Source organism: Emydura macquarii, unplaced genomic scaffold (assembly GCF_026122565.2).
Source record: "Emydura macquarii macquarii isolate MOO-44397 ecotype Brisbane River unplaced genomic scaffold, CSIRO-AGI_Emac_v2 contig_967, whole genome shotgun sequence".
NCBI lineage: Eukaryota > Metazoa > Chordata > Testudines > Chelidae > Emydura > Emydura macquarii.
The window spans coordinates 1,740,596-1,757,159 of NW_027131104.1; the positions used below are offsets into that span (position 1 = coordinate 1,740,596).

Here is a 16,564-nt window from a genome sequence, read left to right on the forward strand (position 1 = left end):
CAGGATGAGCCTCAGGCATGGTTCAATCTTGCATCGCAGACTGAACTCAACTGTGTTTCACCAGTGGCCCAGAACTGTGTTAAAATAAGAGACTGTAGCATATTTCTGGGCCAAATTAAAGTCAGTCCCAACTGCCGTGCAGAAAAGAATAATGCCATGTGGTAAGTGGGTCTCCCCTACTTGTCAACGGGCACTAGTCGGCATCCAAGATATCTGTCATCATTCCTGCATTATTTTTAAGTATGGATGGAACTTTAGCTCCTTTGCTTTCAATTCAGAGCTATGGTTGCCTTCAAGTAAGTGATATTCACTAATCAAAGCATTGCTACATTCCAACACAGCTGTTACATTGTAACAGGTCAACCTCCATATTTATATATTGCTTCAACCTGTGACAGAACTCTCTCTGAGAATAGTTTTACAGTTAATAGTTTTAAGTTAAAGTAAATAAATACAGGAAGCCAACATTAAACTAAAAAGTCATTATTTAGAATAATAATTTTTAAAAACCTCACTTCATACCCTGAAGGTATGTCTACACTGACGGCGGCAAAGTCGCCGCCGTCAGATCGACCTATCTGGATCGACTGAGCGGTCAGTGAAGAACCGCTCAGTTGATCCAGAAGTCAATTCAGTAAAACCACCCCCTCAAGTGGCATAGCGCTGCGTCGAAGGGAACCGCGTTCCCATTGACGCAGCACTACGCCACTTGAGAGGGTGGTTTTACTGCGTCGACTTGCAGTGAAGTGCACTGCAGTGCAGTGAAGACACCACACAGAAGGAAAGCACAGCAGTCGACAGGAGTTAACACAAGCTACTCTGAGTAGCTTGCGTAACTCCCGTCGACTGCCACCAAATCGCCCAGTAAGGGTAGACCAGGGCTCAAATACACACACATAGAATATCACAATACTCATCAGCATGTATGACTGTGTAGGGATGTGATCTGCATTTTAGAAGTGATATTTCACCTGGTGCAAAGTGGCTAGCTGTAGCAGTTTACTTTCTATCAACAAGTAATGTAAAATCCTCTAAAATAATTAGAATTCAGCTTCTCAGATGAGTCCAGAAACATATACTATTCTCTAACATGTAAACATTTTGGGGTGAGAGGGGTGGATCATTCATTCACTATCGTTTTGTTGTTTAGTTTGAAAATCCTAAAAGGGTTTTCACTGCTTGTGAAAGATCCCAGATTGCCAGACTCTGGAAAATTAAGTCCTCTGTTTATCCATAGAACAGGTAAAGCATAGGTAGCATGTATTCTATTTGCATTATAAGATCACTTAGAATACCTATTGTGTTAGGTTAAGACTGTCATTGCCATAGCGAGCTCATAATCCAAATAGACAAAAGGTGAGAGGGAAAACAGATGCACAGAAAGGTGAGCAATTTGCCCAAGGTCACACTGCAGGTCAGTGGCAGAGTTGGGAAAAGAAGACAGGTTTGCGGACTCCCAGTCCAGTCCCCTACTCATTAGACCACACTGCTTCCCAGTGGCAGAGCATACTCGACCAGCCCTGATCTGGAGGATGCCTTTAAAGACAAGTGTAATGCACAGACTGTTTCAGCTAAGTAGTGTACCTACTCCCCCCCTACCTGTTTTGTGTCTATTTGGCAGAAGGTCCACCTCATGTTTGCCAGAGAGAGGAACAAGTTTCATATGAAACAGTCAACAGAGATCTGGAATGTACTCCCATGTATCTGGTTGCAGCTAGGGCCCTGTGCGGTCATTAACATGTGGCAGAATTGTCACCAATGAAGGTGACTAGGGTAAAAGGACTTTATGACACAATGTCTTCAAAGATTCCCTCGGAAATGCGGAAATGAAGTATTGCAAAGGTTGGGTTAAGAAGAAAAGCCCTGGATTCTCTCTATAATAATAGTTTCCCTTCCATACCATTGTACATTCACAGATCTCAAATCACTTGAAAAAGCACAATTCATATTTTACAGATGGGGAAACTGAGGCACAGAGAGGAAAAGTAATTTGCCCAAGATCACACAGAGTCTGAGGCAGAACCAGGAATAGGACCTAGGTCTTCTGACTCCTTGCCCAATGCACCATGTTGTCTCCCGAGCTGCAATGGGCAAACCTCAAGAAGTTCAGACTTGAGGTTGGAAAATTTTCAGATACAGACTCAAACCAGACCTCAAGGCAGCCAAAAATGGGCTAGAAATTGTGCAGACAAGCTCAGTATGACCCGTCCAGCACTTCTTTTTCTAGCCAGAATTCTGTGGTTCTTTGGCATTTCCATCTTTGGTCTCAGACACAATCTGAAAGTGCAAAGATAAAGGCAAAGAAAAAACAGCCAAAATAATAAAAATAAATAATAATAATAATAAAATATCAGAATCTCCATAAAAGATTAGGATAAAATTGACTATTAAAAATTTGAGAAAAGGAATTATAGATATTTATTCCAACTTGACCATTTGTAATCCCAAATACAAATGCAGATAAAATGTAGATACTTTACATAATGTTATATTAGATGCACTGAATGTAGGAACAACAGCACAACAACAAAAATTGGACTCATGGTCCATCTACTCCAGTATTCTATCTCCAACTATGGCCAGTAGAATAGAAGAAGAAAAAGAAACCCTGCAACAGGTAATTATAGAACAACCTGTCCCCAGGAAAACTTTCCTCCTGACTTCTGATATCCAGATAGTAGCATTTGCCTTGAAGCATGAGGGCTTAAGATCTCTCTATATAAATTACTCAGTTTTGTATTTTTGAGTATTTACTAAAACAATTCTGCATATTTTTGTTATCCCCTTTTATATCCTGATAAGCTCTTGGCCTTGATACCTTGTGTCAATGAATTCCGCAGGTTAATTGTACACAGCGCAAAAAAAATTTCCTTTTCTATCAATTTCGAATTTGCCTCCTTACAGTTTCACTGAATACACACACACACACACACACACACTTCCCACTCAGAAACTGAAGGCCAAGAAATATGTGAAATTGATGTTCTGCATAAGATTTATGGTAACTCCAAAACCATGCATTTAAAACCTGGATAATATGTTTCCCAAAAAAGCCGCAACCGCAACATCATTATTTTGTTAAGGAATTTTAATGAAGCTGCCAGGTTACTTGAAACTTTATCTACCCCAGCGATCCAGCTGGATCCCATCCCAGGTGAATAGACAGTATTCAGAGACTTACCATGCACAGAATACTTGGTCACGTTTAAATTGGTATACGTAGGACAGCATTAAAATAAGAAATTCCACCAAGGGAAGCCCAGCCTTTCTGAAAATAACCATCTCTTAAGCTAGCACTTTAGAATCGTGCAGTATAGATATCAAAACCCAGCAGAAACTGACAGATAGTTATCAAGAGAGACCCTTGACTGTCTTAAAGAGCATCCAGCAGTTTTGTTTGATTTGTTGGGTGGTGTGGAAGACAGAGCTTTATTTCCTACCTGTCAATGATCACAGGATCCGAGGGAGTCTCATTTCTGTTGCCACAACTTTTCTTTTCACAGCACCGGCTGGAGATGGAGGAAAACAAAATGAAAGTATTTCTGTGAGTATGAATTGCAAAGCAATGAATTCTTATCTTTGCTCAACTAAATTAAAGGCACAATGGAGGTTTAAGTGGTATCCAGAAAATTCTAATTAGGATTTTCAAAGGGGGTGGAGTGTCGAAGAGAGTTAGGTGCCCAACTCCCATTTAATGTCAATGGGATTTAGGCACTTGGGCCCCCTTAGTCTCCTTTGAAAATCTCAGCCAAGAGGAAAAGCAATATGGGTACACTTTATATTAAGGCTCGGTTTATAAATGTTTAACAGATGTTGTAAGCTTGTAACAGACATGAGCAGCATGTGTTATAGATGGTTATAGAAGGTGTCATAGCTGTAGAAGGTGTCAAAGCTGATTACAAGCCATGGTTATAAGCAACCTACTAACTTGTTGGACTCTGTGATAATTGATTGACCATTTAGTCAACATCTATTAACCTAATTTATAAATGGGAATGGAATATAAAATGTATACAGTGTGGCCAGCAATGTGGTGGTATTTATAAATGGGAATGGAATATAAAATGTATACAGTGTGGCCAGCAATGCGGTGGTATAGGTGGTATGCCTCAACCTATGTCTGATTAACATACAATATAATTTGAACCCAGTTTACCAACATACAAGCTCTCTCTTATATGTATAATGCCATAGGCATGTCTATGGCTTTGCAAGCAAATGCAAGGTAACAGGTCTCTGCCCCAAAGGGCATACAGTGATGAAAGTACTGCATAGGAACTTTACTTCAAATATTCACACACATGCACACTGGGTGTGTGCACGTAAACTTGTGTACATACACACACACACACATCCTGCAAGAGAGCTGCTGCCCAGCTCTGGGAGGTAACGAAGCACTCTTAACCCTCATTGTGGTCAGTGTAGATGGGGCACTCGGCATCAGATCAGGACCTTTGTACATGCCCATTCTGTTTGAAAAACAAAGGGCAGGATTCTCATCTGGCATACACCAGTGCAGCTCCATTGATTTCAAAGGAGCTAGACTGATTTATGCCAGCTAAGGGTCTGATTGCTTGATACATACATGGGGGAGGGGGTGCTTGCTATCTCTACATTATAAAAACATTTCATAGAAACGTGCACAAGCCCATTAGATGTGTTAAGAGATTCCTGATGCTGTGGTAAATCAAACAGTTCCATTTGACATAACCAGGATGTTAGCTGAGAGAAACAACATTTATCAGCAAAACTGCTTAACGTTTTATCAAAATTCACTTCTGCCCCAGCAGCCAGTTGATCAAATTCTGCTCTCAGTTACGCCAGCATAAATCCACACTAGTCCCATCACCTTTTCGTGAAGTTGCTTGGATTTACACTAATGTAATTGAGAGCTGATTTTGGCCCAGACTGTTCAGTTTTATGTGCAGTGGTTTTGAGGGGGCTGAATGCATTTTCAAAATTCCTAGTTAGCCTGAATTCAGCTGCTTTCCGCAGGGAATTGCTCTGACCAGAGGAAAAACAGATAAAAATGCATGAATGAGTCCAAGGCAATACAATATGACGGATTAACTCTTTTGAAGTGAATAATATTCAGATATAAAATGCTTAAAATATAAACATGGACATAAAACCCTCTACCTCACAGCTATTAAGCATTTTAAGTACATGCATTTGATCTGCAAGTTGTAATGTGACCAGAATTGAATGACTTTTCCTTTGTGAGTTTACATTGCCCAGCAAGAAGGGATGCAACAAGCAGATCTCTGATTAGAACTGCTAATGTGAACTATTTTGACACTTTTTGCATTCCTTTGCCTCAAACCCACAGTTATCCATTTTGTCTATTCCTTTCAAAATAAAGGATTCACTAGTATTTAAGAATCCTGGAGCCGACACTTATTTCGTGTAAATAGTCATAGCTCCATTGACTTCAATGAAGCCATGATAATTTACAACTGCTGAAACTCTCCCTGCATCTCTTCCATTTCTAACTTGTTTTTGAGTGCACCTTTTATAAGTTTCACTGCCTGATGGCCATTTAGAAAAAGCTTCATACTTTTGTAATAAAATGCAAGAGTTCAGATTTTCTATTCTAAAAGAAAAAACAACAGAAATCCCTCATTCAGAAGAGTAGAAAGTTGACCTCTGTTTTAATGCAGCAAATATTATGATCAATTTTTGGAAATGAAATCAGGAGCCAATCTCTTTGTTTTTTAATGTAGCATGACGTTTGCCACTATCAAACAAAATAAAACTAGCTCCGTTTTAAAAGTAGTTTTACACTAGTGTACTTTTTTTAATTACTAACTGAAGGAAAAACGATTTCCTTTCTTTTCAATAATACCAAAAAGATATCCTATGGTCATATAACTCATACAGATGATCACATCACGAACATCAGATTACATCACCACGATAATACTCAAACGGAGTAAAGCAATAGTATCTGCACCAAATTTCTTTGTCCACATATGCTTCCAAGAAAGTTTGTCATCACATTGTAGAGTTGTTTAGATTACATTACACGGATTTGGGATGCAACATAACTGCTTTCTGGTATAAACCCATCTCCTTGTTAGATTTAGGTTTGCGTACTTTGTTATCACTTTTATAAGCTTTGCAGCATTATATATTACTACAAATATGCCTTTGACCTGAGGATGTCAAAGCACTTAAATACTAATTTTCTCATTGTTTGCCTTTAGTGTAGCACATTTTTGTTAGATGACTAAACTATTTCCTCTCACCTTAGTACTTTTTAAACCCCACAATACATAAAATATTTTGTCCTGAAAGCACCACTCCTTCCCACAAGATGACAAATTTAGTTGTGGATCAGATTATGTCCAAAATATGGGGATATTCCAGTCAAGAGTTTCAGCTGAAGTCCAACTCGAATCTTCAGATCCCCCATCCAAGGTATTTCAAATGATCTATCACTACGACATTTAAATACGTTACTGACAACCTTCCAAGTGGGTTGCTATATAATAGTTGTTCTTTACTGGGCTGCACTACTCCTAGATAAATCAATGGTAAAAATCTCACTGACTCCAGTACTGGGTCCATAGTCTTGGTTTAAGTGGAAATTAAGACCCTGATCCTGCTAATATGTAGGCACCTAAGTAACTCTATACACATACGTCATTCCTTTGGCCCCAGTGGAATTACTCCCATACATAAAGTTATAGGATCAGGGTCTAAGACTTATTATCTGCACACTAATAAATTCTCACCATGCTTTGAGTTATGTCATATTCCCATATAATCAGATCCACACAGTATACAGTAATTCTTGCTTTTTCACCAGTATACTTCATGTTGCAACAACCAACAAGAACAACAAAGCCAACCCTAAAAACTAGATGTTCCATATTGAAGAAAGGCTTATGCATTCCCCCCACCACCACCCCCGCTCCCGCCCCCACCAGGCTAAAATGGTTTTAAAATTCAGCCCTCAACTTTAAAAAAAAAAAAAAAAATCTGTCTCTAATTTCAAACTCAAATAAGCTCACAGCATGGTGGCCTTTGTTTTGTTTTCTTCTCCCCAACTCCTCCCTGCAATTGCATAACAAAAGTGTCTAAATTCACACCATCTGGACGATAAAGACACAGACCCCAGTGGCCGCCTGGCCCAGCTGATTAGAGCTCCTGTCTAGTCTGAGCCTTGTGGCGAAAGTCACAGCTGTGGGGCTTGCTTGCACTCAATACAACTCTGTTATTAGCCAGCTGTAGGCCCTGAGACTACTTCTGTTCAAATTATAATACCTTTTAACCCTCTGAGCATTGAGGGCATCGCGGGCTGCTGGCAGCAGCATAACAACTAGTTTTCTCTTAGCTGATAATTGGTAGAACAAGAAGACAACAAAGAGTTATTTCGTGAGAAGAGAGTGTTTACCTTGATTTCCTACCATTGAGAGAAAAAGATACTGTATATTTAAGAGGCCTCCACCTGAGGTGGACAGTTCCCATTAGACTGTAATAACCCAAAAGCGTAAAACCAATTGCTAAAACTTTCAGAACTGTAACAAACAAACAAACAAACAAACAAATAAATAAAAGCCCTAACTGAACGCATTAATTATCGGAGGTTGAGATTTTAAACTTTCAATTGATATGACAGATTGTTGCATCCACATCAATATTTAGACAACTTTCCTGCTAAGGATACATCTGTCACTGTCTGACTAGATGATGTAGGGGATTTTGGATGCACTTGTCTGTATACAGCATGAATATCTGAATGTTTTTATATGACAAATCAAATCAAAAGATCAAAAGGGTATTTACCTGTAAATAACAAGAAAAAGAAAAACAGACCCTGTAAATTTAAAAAAAACCACCAACACCATACACAATAGGCATCAATTTGGACCTCAGAGTGGGCACAGTACATTAATTTTTTATATACTGTTACTAATGCAAACTAAAGTAGGGGCTTTAAAAATTGATGCTGCCACTTAAGCAGAACAGAGTGAGGAGGATTTGATCATTGTGCTTAAAAAAATGTCAAGTTTAACTAGAGTTGGATTCATTCCCCTGGTATTACACAATCATTTTGAATAATGCCTCTTCAAAATAGGCAGCATCCTGTTTTAAAAGTATCTCTGAACAAGACATTTAAAATCAAATGTCTTGATTAGGTTACACAGAGCTTTTGATTTGGTTCACTAATCTGTGTATTACATGGAAAGGACAGTCCTGAATTGTAATTCTTCCTTGGCTAATCTATCAAGCAGGGGTTTAGTACAAACTGAATAATGGTTTACATTTGTAGAACATTACCTTAAATCAAGCATGGAATACATTTATAGGCGTCATCACAGACCCAGTATACAAAAGCTTAGAAGAGAGTTTATTTACTACTTTTAAAATGTTGATTATTGTCAAAGGAAAGATCAGCTCATTTTGTTATTAAGAAGAAAGAAGATGGTTTTGTTTTGTTTTTTTCCACTCAATATAGAACCTCTCTCCATCCAGCGGGAGTGAAAAAAAATGGATTACACTAGCTGTCATTTTGTTATTACAAATGGAAACCCTAGTGTATAGAAATTCAAAGATTTTGCTTCTCCAATGTTTACCTAAGTATGGATAAACCAAGCCTTTCACAAACAGTGATAGCATATATATTAAAATAAATATGTAAGTTTTAGAGAAACCAAAAAGTAATATGTCCCACTTCATTCTTCTTCAATATATACATATGCACAGAGTAAATTGTATGTTATATAAACACAAATAGCCAATTATATGTGCATGCATCTACACACACGTATATGAAAGTACTATTTGTAATGTTCAGAAGTAACGGTATATAATTACCCAGTTAACAAGGGTGACATATATAAGCGATACATTTTGCACGCATGTGTATCTGAATATACACACACGCAACCTTCTGCATACTTCACCCTCATTGCAGTTTCCCAGTTACACCAGTTATTCGAATAATACTTTCCCTCATCAACAAATTCTATCCTATTAAATTGCTTTTATTGTATTATTCACTTAGAAGTCAGTGCTTAAAATTATTACTGCAATGTGTTTTTTAAAACAAGTAACATTCAATCCAAGAGCTTTTTAAAAAACTATTAAACACATTTGTGATTTATTGTAATAAAGGTCAAGGTTGGTTTTGCCTTTCATTTTATGAAAGACCAATCTGTGCATAAGTTAACACATCTTAATATAAGGACATTGACTGTTTGCATTATTAGATGTATTGAAAAAATAACAACTATGTGAGAGCAGGAAAAATAGTTAAGTTATCCTGGAAGCAAGACGTACATACAGAAGATATATGTACCTACAGACATACACAGATGCTAGTAAAAACATCCTTAATTGTATTTTATGCTTTAATTTAGCATTTTAACATCCTAACATTTTTGTCTATTTTATTAAAAGGTAGAAGTTCTGTAAGTGTTGCTTGTAACAAAAAATTATTTGAAAGATGGATTTTTGGAGCAGAACTAAAGAACACGATCAATTAAATGAACATAATTAATGTTAAAATATTTAACCAGGGAAAAATAAATCATGAGCTCTTTCTAATTTTCAGGCAGGTTCTGGAAATTGACAGTGATCATTTTAGAAAGGCAAACTGGAAAAGCTTAAATACAAAGTTGAGAATTCGGGGCCCTTTCATTTTGTTGTTCAAATTCAGTGCAAAATAGAATAAAAATAGCACTGTTTAGATTTTAAGGTGGATTTCCATATTGGTTGCACTAAATAAATTTGAATGTAACCCAAACCAAACATTGTATTCATGCAAATAGAAATTCTTCCCTTGGAAGAGAATCTCTGGCACAAAAACAAAACTGTTCATACCTAAAACTTATATGGAAAGATCCTTTTAACCTCTTTGGAAGCAAACTTACTATTATTAACTGAATAAATCCTATGCCACCAATAAAATTGTCTTACCTGCACATGACTTCATGAGTAAGCAGAACTCTGCACATTTCTGGATTCTTGTTCTGTCCTTCGTAAGTGATGGGCTATGAAAGTTAGGGAAATTAGTGAGACTGTGTGTGGTGTTTTTTGTTTTTGTTTCTTGTAATATTCAGATTTGTTTTTTAAACTTCAAAGCACCATGGCTTGCAATTCCCACACTCAAAATCTTTTTTTGCACAAAGCAGGCAGTAGGTGTATAATCGAGTGTCACTTAAAAACTGTTAAGATCCCAAGATCACTGGGGGAGAGGGAAAGAGGCTAAAATATTGTTTTTCAAGTGCACTAGAAATTAAGGTATGCAGTACAGAGACACAGAGGGAAAAATAATGCACAGGGTGAGGGGAATGAAAGAGCAGGTATTGTACAACACACAAACTGGGCTCAGCTCACCTGTTTAGTGACTGAATCGATGAGCCTAACAAACAGATCCTGTTCAGTTCTGACACCTAAAGAGAGAGTGGGAAGAAACGGGAATTCGAGCGATTAAAGAGATCTTTTTCCCTACTCATCTAAGCCATCCTGGAACTTCTCTATTTCGTTTTATATAGTGTCCTTATTGAGCCTCATCTGAACGTCCAAGGCTGTTGTTTTTCAAATAATGGGCTTACTAAAGGCTGTCATATTGGCCAGACTTGAGAAGCGGCTGTCCACAATGAGGATTTTTGCTTTCAAAAAGAGACAAAGGGGGTTGAATGTATTTTCTAGATGAGATCACCGCAAGGTCTAAAACTTTATCATGGGTTCTTCGCTCCCAACCCTCCCCCGCCTTTTGTAGGTGACTTACCATTGCTGTAAAGGAGTTGAAGTTTGTAGTGTGTGCCGTTGTTGGTCTTTTCATTGCCTTGTTCCTGAAAGAGAGATTCAAAAATATCCTCCCAAAATTTGTTTGGTGCAGTTCGCGCACAAAAGCAATGCGGCTGCAAATCATTAATGGATGTGACAAGAAAGTTCATTAAGATCTTTGTGATGTGAACCCACTGATTGGGATAAATTAACCTTCCGAGTGACCCAAGACAGACTACAAAATACTGCTGACATCCCTTCCTGTGGGAGTTGCAGAAACTTTTCCACTTGATATAATGCTCCCAACTTTATAATATAAAACGCTCTTCCCCTTTCGCATGAATTGACAAATTTGAAGCAAGCTAACATACAGCAGATCGATGCTGGCAGGTGTTTTTTTAAAACAAAACTGTACGTGCTAAATAATGAAGTCATTAGCGATATTTACTTCCTGAAAGTTATGGTAATGGGAAATTTCTTAGGTAAACTGTGACTGTAATTTACCAGAAGACAATTATTCATGTCGTCCTTCATAATTAAAAATCCTTGCCCGTAACTAAATTAAAATAAAATATAGTTGGGGGGAACTGGAGGAGGTTTCTAACTGCTTAATAGCTGGATCTAAAACTCAAGAGCAACTGTTTCTGACATCCAGCCATCGAGTTCGGATTCTAAAACGATCAGGCTTCGCAGATAATACGACAAATCACAGCTCACTCTTCCAGCTCGATTAGGTACCAATAAAACCTGACAGATCTGGCATATGCAAAATTGCATATATAGTGAACCCCCGTGTGATTTTATTCTATTTTATCATAAGTAGATGTATGAAATTCCCATTGCATTTCCCGAGGCGGCAGAAATTAACAAGCCTTGTTAATTACAGCGAAGGACGAGCAAACTTTGAGAGCAGTGAGCTAAGCAGCCGTCCAGCTACCTAAGCACCTAAACACAAAACCAGAGGGAGTTATTTTGTTATGCAAGGGGTGGCGGAGAATGACAGTACTTTACAAGGGCAGGTACTAGAAGGGGTGAACCGAGAGTTTGGGGTGGGAGCGATGGTCAATTTGGGGAAGTAAAAAAAATAATATATATATATACACAAGCCGTACTTTATCATTTTCTACGAAGTCCACAAAGGCTGTCCTCTCTATTTCCACCGGCTGCCCCTGCCTGTCGTAGAGAGCCAGGACAAAATGAAAGAAATTGGATTTCCTCAAGTTGGAAGGAGGTTGCTTTTCAAAGTGGGCTCTGGACAAAGCTACTCCGCTGTGGAGAAAACAGATGGAATTGGGGAAGGAGGGGAGAGAAACAGATGAATTAAAGGTTGCATAGCAATAAAAAAAAATAAACACAGAAAATGATCATAGAGATGGGTGGAAGGATTCTCCTTGTCTGTGTGGCATAGTGGGTTAACAACAGTCAGTTGTTACTGTGGCTTGGATCTTGGTGCTTTCCTCGCCACCCTTGTGTACTCACATCATTTTTTATTAAAAAATTAAATAAAAAGTGGAGCATGCTTGAATTTTGGTGGCAGCCAAATTAACTTTTTTCTCCCAAATGTGAGAGTCTGGAAACGTTATTATTATACCATTATTAATATTTTTCCTCTTATGCCTTGATTTACGCTCTGAGGATAAGAATAATTAACAGAACCTGAATATTAAAGGAAAGATTGCAATAGCAGTTATTCCAAAACAGGAGAAATCTTTTATAATTTCCTCTGATCCTTCTTCCTTTTCTTACTCATCTGTGGAGTACAACGCAAGGGGGGAGGGGTGTAAAATATGTAAAAATAATATAATAAACATATCAGATTAATACAAAAGGGTCTGAAAAAGATATATTTCGAACTGCGTTCACTTGCCCTTTAGCTCAGATCAAGTTATTTTAAAATCTTTTCCCAACTAGGTGGCTGTGCTGAGGTGGAAAGGCAACTGGTTTCAAGCAGTGTGTCTATCTTCCTTAGCAGCGAAATATCCATCATTTTATACTATTTAGTCATTGACCCATTTGAATGAATGTGTGGATCTTCCCAGTGCTTGTTTTGCGGATTAAATACCTGTAATTTAAATATAGATTGCCAGGTTTTTGTCACACATTCTACAGCGTATAAAGTGATTTCTTCCACGCATTTACCGAGTTTGAATGATTCGGGATCTTTTCACACACTAGAAACTCTAAAACTTAGCATTAGTTTTTAGCAGAATTGGTTCCCCTCTTTTCGTTAGGTCGATTTTAAGGGAATGCACAAAAGACAGATAGGTGTAGGGGATTTCTCACCTACAGCATCTCTATGAACTTTTCATACTTTCTCCAGATCAAATTCCAGCAATCATCTCATCTAATATTATTGCTTCACATCCTTGAGAAAAGTATTTGACTTTTTGGAAAGTTATCAATATCTCCCCTTTATTTCCAGCTCCAACTTGACAGGTACAGTATGACTGGGCAACACACAGTCTCTCTTCCCCCTGCCCGGCCAATTTAATAGTTTGATTTTTATCATAATTATGAGTGTAAGTACTTTGATCACTGGATTTTTACAAGACATCTAGAATAACCAGTAAGGTCTCCGCGTGAATGCCGATCATTTAGCTACTGTGAATTGGCGATTTCTTACAGGGCATATAACATTCGTTTTACTTTCGGTTTCCCCAGGAATACTGGGAGGTTTATTTCCTCCCCATATATTTTATAAATTATTAAACCATCTATCAACATTCATAGAAAGAAAACTCTGATAACTCCTCCCAAGCTGCTTGGAAGATCTTGCATAGAGATCGGATTGGAGAGGCGGAGGAATACAGTTCTATTTACTATTTGTAAATTGGTTCCTATACCAATATATGGGCAAAGGTGTTGTATGTCCCTCAAATGGTCTCTATCCTCAACTTTTTTGTCGGGTCGATTCATCCCGTTCCCATACGGGTATGAAGGCTTTCTAAATGGAGACCTGCAGAATGTGGGGACAGATTTTATTTAGGGAGGATTTAATTCCTCTAGTTCTCTCTCTCGTCTCTAAAACGAGCAGCAGAATAGAAGATAACAGGAGATGCTGTCTATAACTAAGAGAACGCTGCACTGGGGGGCGTGTTTATTGGCAATAAGGAAGAGAGAGATTATCCCCCAAACAGAAGCAAGAATGCCTTCTCTTTTGCAGTTGGACAGGTTCTATATTCCAGCCTGCACGGAGATCTAAATAGTGTTGACAAAACTAACGCAAGGGGTCCTGGACGCTACTTAGATCATTCACATTAGAGCTCTCTGCTACACCACTGATACCTTAACCAGGGTTTGCAAAACTGCCGGTATCTCCCCTTTGCAGTTACTCAAAACCACGACTGGCTCGCTTTCTGCCTACTCCCGCGGCTCTGGGCTTAAGTGGCTAGAAGGGAAGGACACTGACATTAGCTATGCAAAGTACGTCCTTCAACCAAGGAAAACAAGCTGATTTTGAACAAAATAATATGCATTTCAATGAAGTCTAGCCTGACGAACACCCCTGTTCAGATGTTTGGCACATAAGGATCTAAGGAGTTACAATGAGCTCGCTTTGCTACGTGTGAGTATTCTTTTGTAGCCCCTGAAACAGAAAGAAAAATGCTCTCCCCTCACATCTCTGATTTCCGAGGCTTTCTGTTGCGTGTTTGTCCCTCGCTACCGCTTCGCCCTCTTGAATTTTCACTGACTGAAAAAAAAAGTACATGCAGCCGCCAGTCTGAACACCAGCGGGAGGAAAGGGACGTTTCCAAAGGGGAAAACACAAGTCTCGGTTACCTTTGTGCTGCTACGTTTGCATCCACAACCCCAACATTTCTGACCCAGGACCTGACGGAATCCATTTCAGAAGCTAGAGATTTATCTTTCAGAATTGGTCCTCTTCCTAAAGTATCTTGAATCCCAAACATTTAAGAAGTTTACTCCAACTGGCAACAGTTTCTTTTTTAAAAAATAAATAAATAATAAAAAAGCAGCTGCCTTTGAAATTGACACACTCACAAATCACACAAATCCCAAGAAAGTGGAGAAGTTCAGCTTTAAAACCAACTTCTTCTGCTGCTTTGAAATGCTGCGTGATTTGTTTTAAATGCCTTCCCAAAAAAAAGTTTTTCCTCTTGCAAAGTAAAGTTATGCTCTCATTCAGGCTCGCCCGGTACTATCATCCTTCAAACGCCGGAGAGAGAACCGCATCCAGAAACTGATCGCTGTTAACCACGATCACCTGTTTCTCAAAGACACAGGGATTGATTGCTGCCTAATCCAAAAAGAATCGGGATAAATCGCGAAAGAAAGGAAGAAATGGAGCTAAAGAGTCTGATTACACACTGCACTCGGGAAGCCAAGATACTTCCCCAAGCTAGTCACCATCAATGGGTTACAGCAATGGGAGAAAACATACTAGGAAAGGGGCGGGGCAGATTTCCACATAAGGGGACGCTATTTGCATAGACTCTCCCGATTGGAGGATGGCAGACAATTATGAAGCTGATATACACGAACTCCAGCTCCTGGCTACCAATAATTGCCAATGGGAAAGGGGAGGGGGCAGAAATGCAACAGTAATCAGAGTTTTCTGATTGTTGAATAAGTTACTCACCAAAATACTTCGCTTTCAATTTGTTAACCTCACATAGAACCCACTCAATCTAGGGTATTATTTTATTAGTTTTCTATTACAAAAAGAAAATAAAATGTTATAGGAGCTGTATAATAAGTATCCCTGCCACCAGATTACAATTAGTTTTATAAAAAAAACCCAAACAAGCAACAAAACAAGCATCCTTTTTTGAAAACCTGAAATGTATTATTGCTATTATTTTAGGAGCGCGGTTAGGAAGATCCTCAGAGAAAACGAAATAGGATCTAATCCAAATATCAGGATCTGGGGGGCATTAGAAGGTGTTCTTTATAGGCGTGAGGTGCTGGTGACAGATTGCGTGCGTCAGCGAGGGAGAAAAAGAGAGCTCCACACATACCCAATCCATAAAATGAACCCGAAACGTCACACTACACAAGAGCTCTGAATTCTGCCCTTAAAACTTTTTATTGCGTGCAAAAACTGTAACCGCTAAAAGAAGACAGGTATTTTCATCCATGCTTGCCATGAGACAGAGAGGTTCCTACTTTAAAAAAAAATATCATTCTAGCTTGATGTTATTTTCTTCATGGCCCTTTTGTATTCTGATCTGTGCATAGATCTGCCCCTGAAATCTATATAACACCAATGTGAAAACAGATTTCAAGACAATGAATGCAAATCTGTGCTCAGAGACCATCTGCCAGATGAAGGAATCAGATGTTCCATAGTTAAAGGGACAGTGCATGGATTTCCTCGCCTCATTATGTATAGACCCCTTCCCCTTTAACCTGCTTTATTTTTAGGGGGAGAAATACAATTTATTTTCCGTCTAAACCCGAGTTTATTACAATCAAAATGGGACCATGTTTAGTTGAATTTAAATACCAGCCTTTCTACTAAGTGTTAGATGATTATACATGAATTTATTTATTTACATCTTTTCATCTGAAAATGTATCTTTAATTCAAACACGATTGGGGGACGAAAAGGGGACTTTAAATTATTCTGTCTACATTCATGACAGACATGGTATTAGATGAACTACAAACCTTACGCGAATTCTGTTCAAAGATATTTACCACACTAACCTTTTTTGCCCTCCTGAATTGATAAATATGCATTGAGTGATTTGTCATTGAGTTTAGCAAAAGGAAAAGCTGACATTTTTTTAAAAAGCAACCATCAATTCTGTGGTTAACAACAACATATTTTGCTAAAAAAATTCCTGGAATGTGTCATAAC

General features: G+C 38.4%; 1 protein-coding gene across 4 annotated transcripts in view; it reads right to left on the reverse strand.

Annotated features, from left to right (window-relative positions):
• Positions 1–14,651, reverse strand: part of EBF2 (EBF transcription factor 2) — a 160,183-nt gene extending 145,532 nt beyond the window's left edge. For all 4 annotated transcript variants that reach the window (XM_067543717.1, XM_067543718.1, XM_067543719.1 and 1 more), the window contains exons 1-6: positions 14,521–14,651; positions 11,853–12,009; positions 10,742–10,805; positions 10,348–10,403; positions 9,928–10,001; positions 3,441–3,509 (exon numbers count right to left, since the gene is read on the reverse strand). In XM_067543717.1, coding sequence (XP_067399818.1) covers positions 3,441–3,509; positions 9,928–10,001; positions 10,348–10,403; positions 10,742–10,805; positions 11,853–12,009; positions 14,521–14,651 — 551 coding nt within the window. The remainder of the gene's footprint in view (positions 1–3,440; positions 3,510–9,927; positions 10,002–10,347; positions 10,404–10,741; positions 10,806–11,852; positions 12,010–14,520) is intronic.
• Between the last annotated feature and the right edge of the window lie 1,913 nt (positions 14,652–16,564).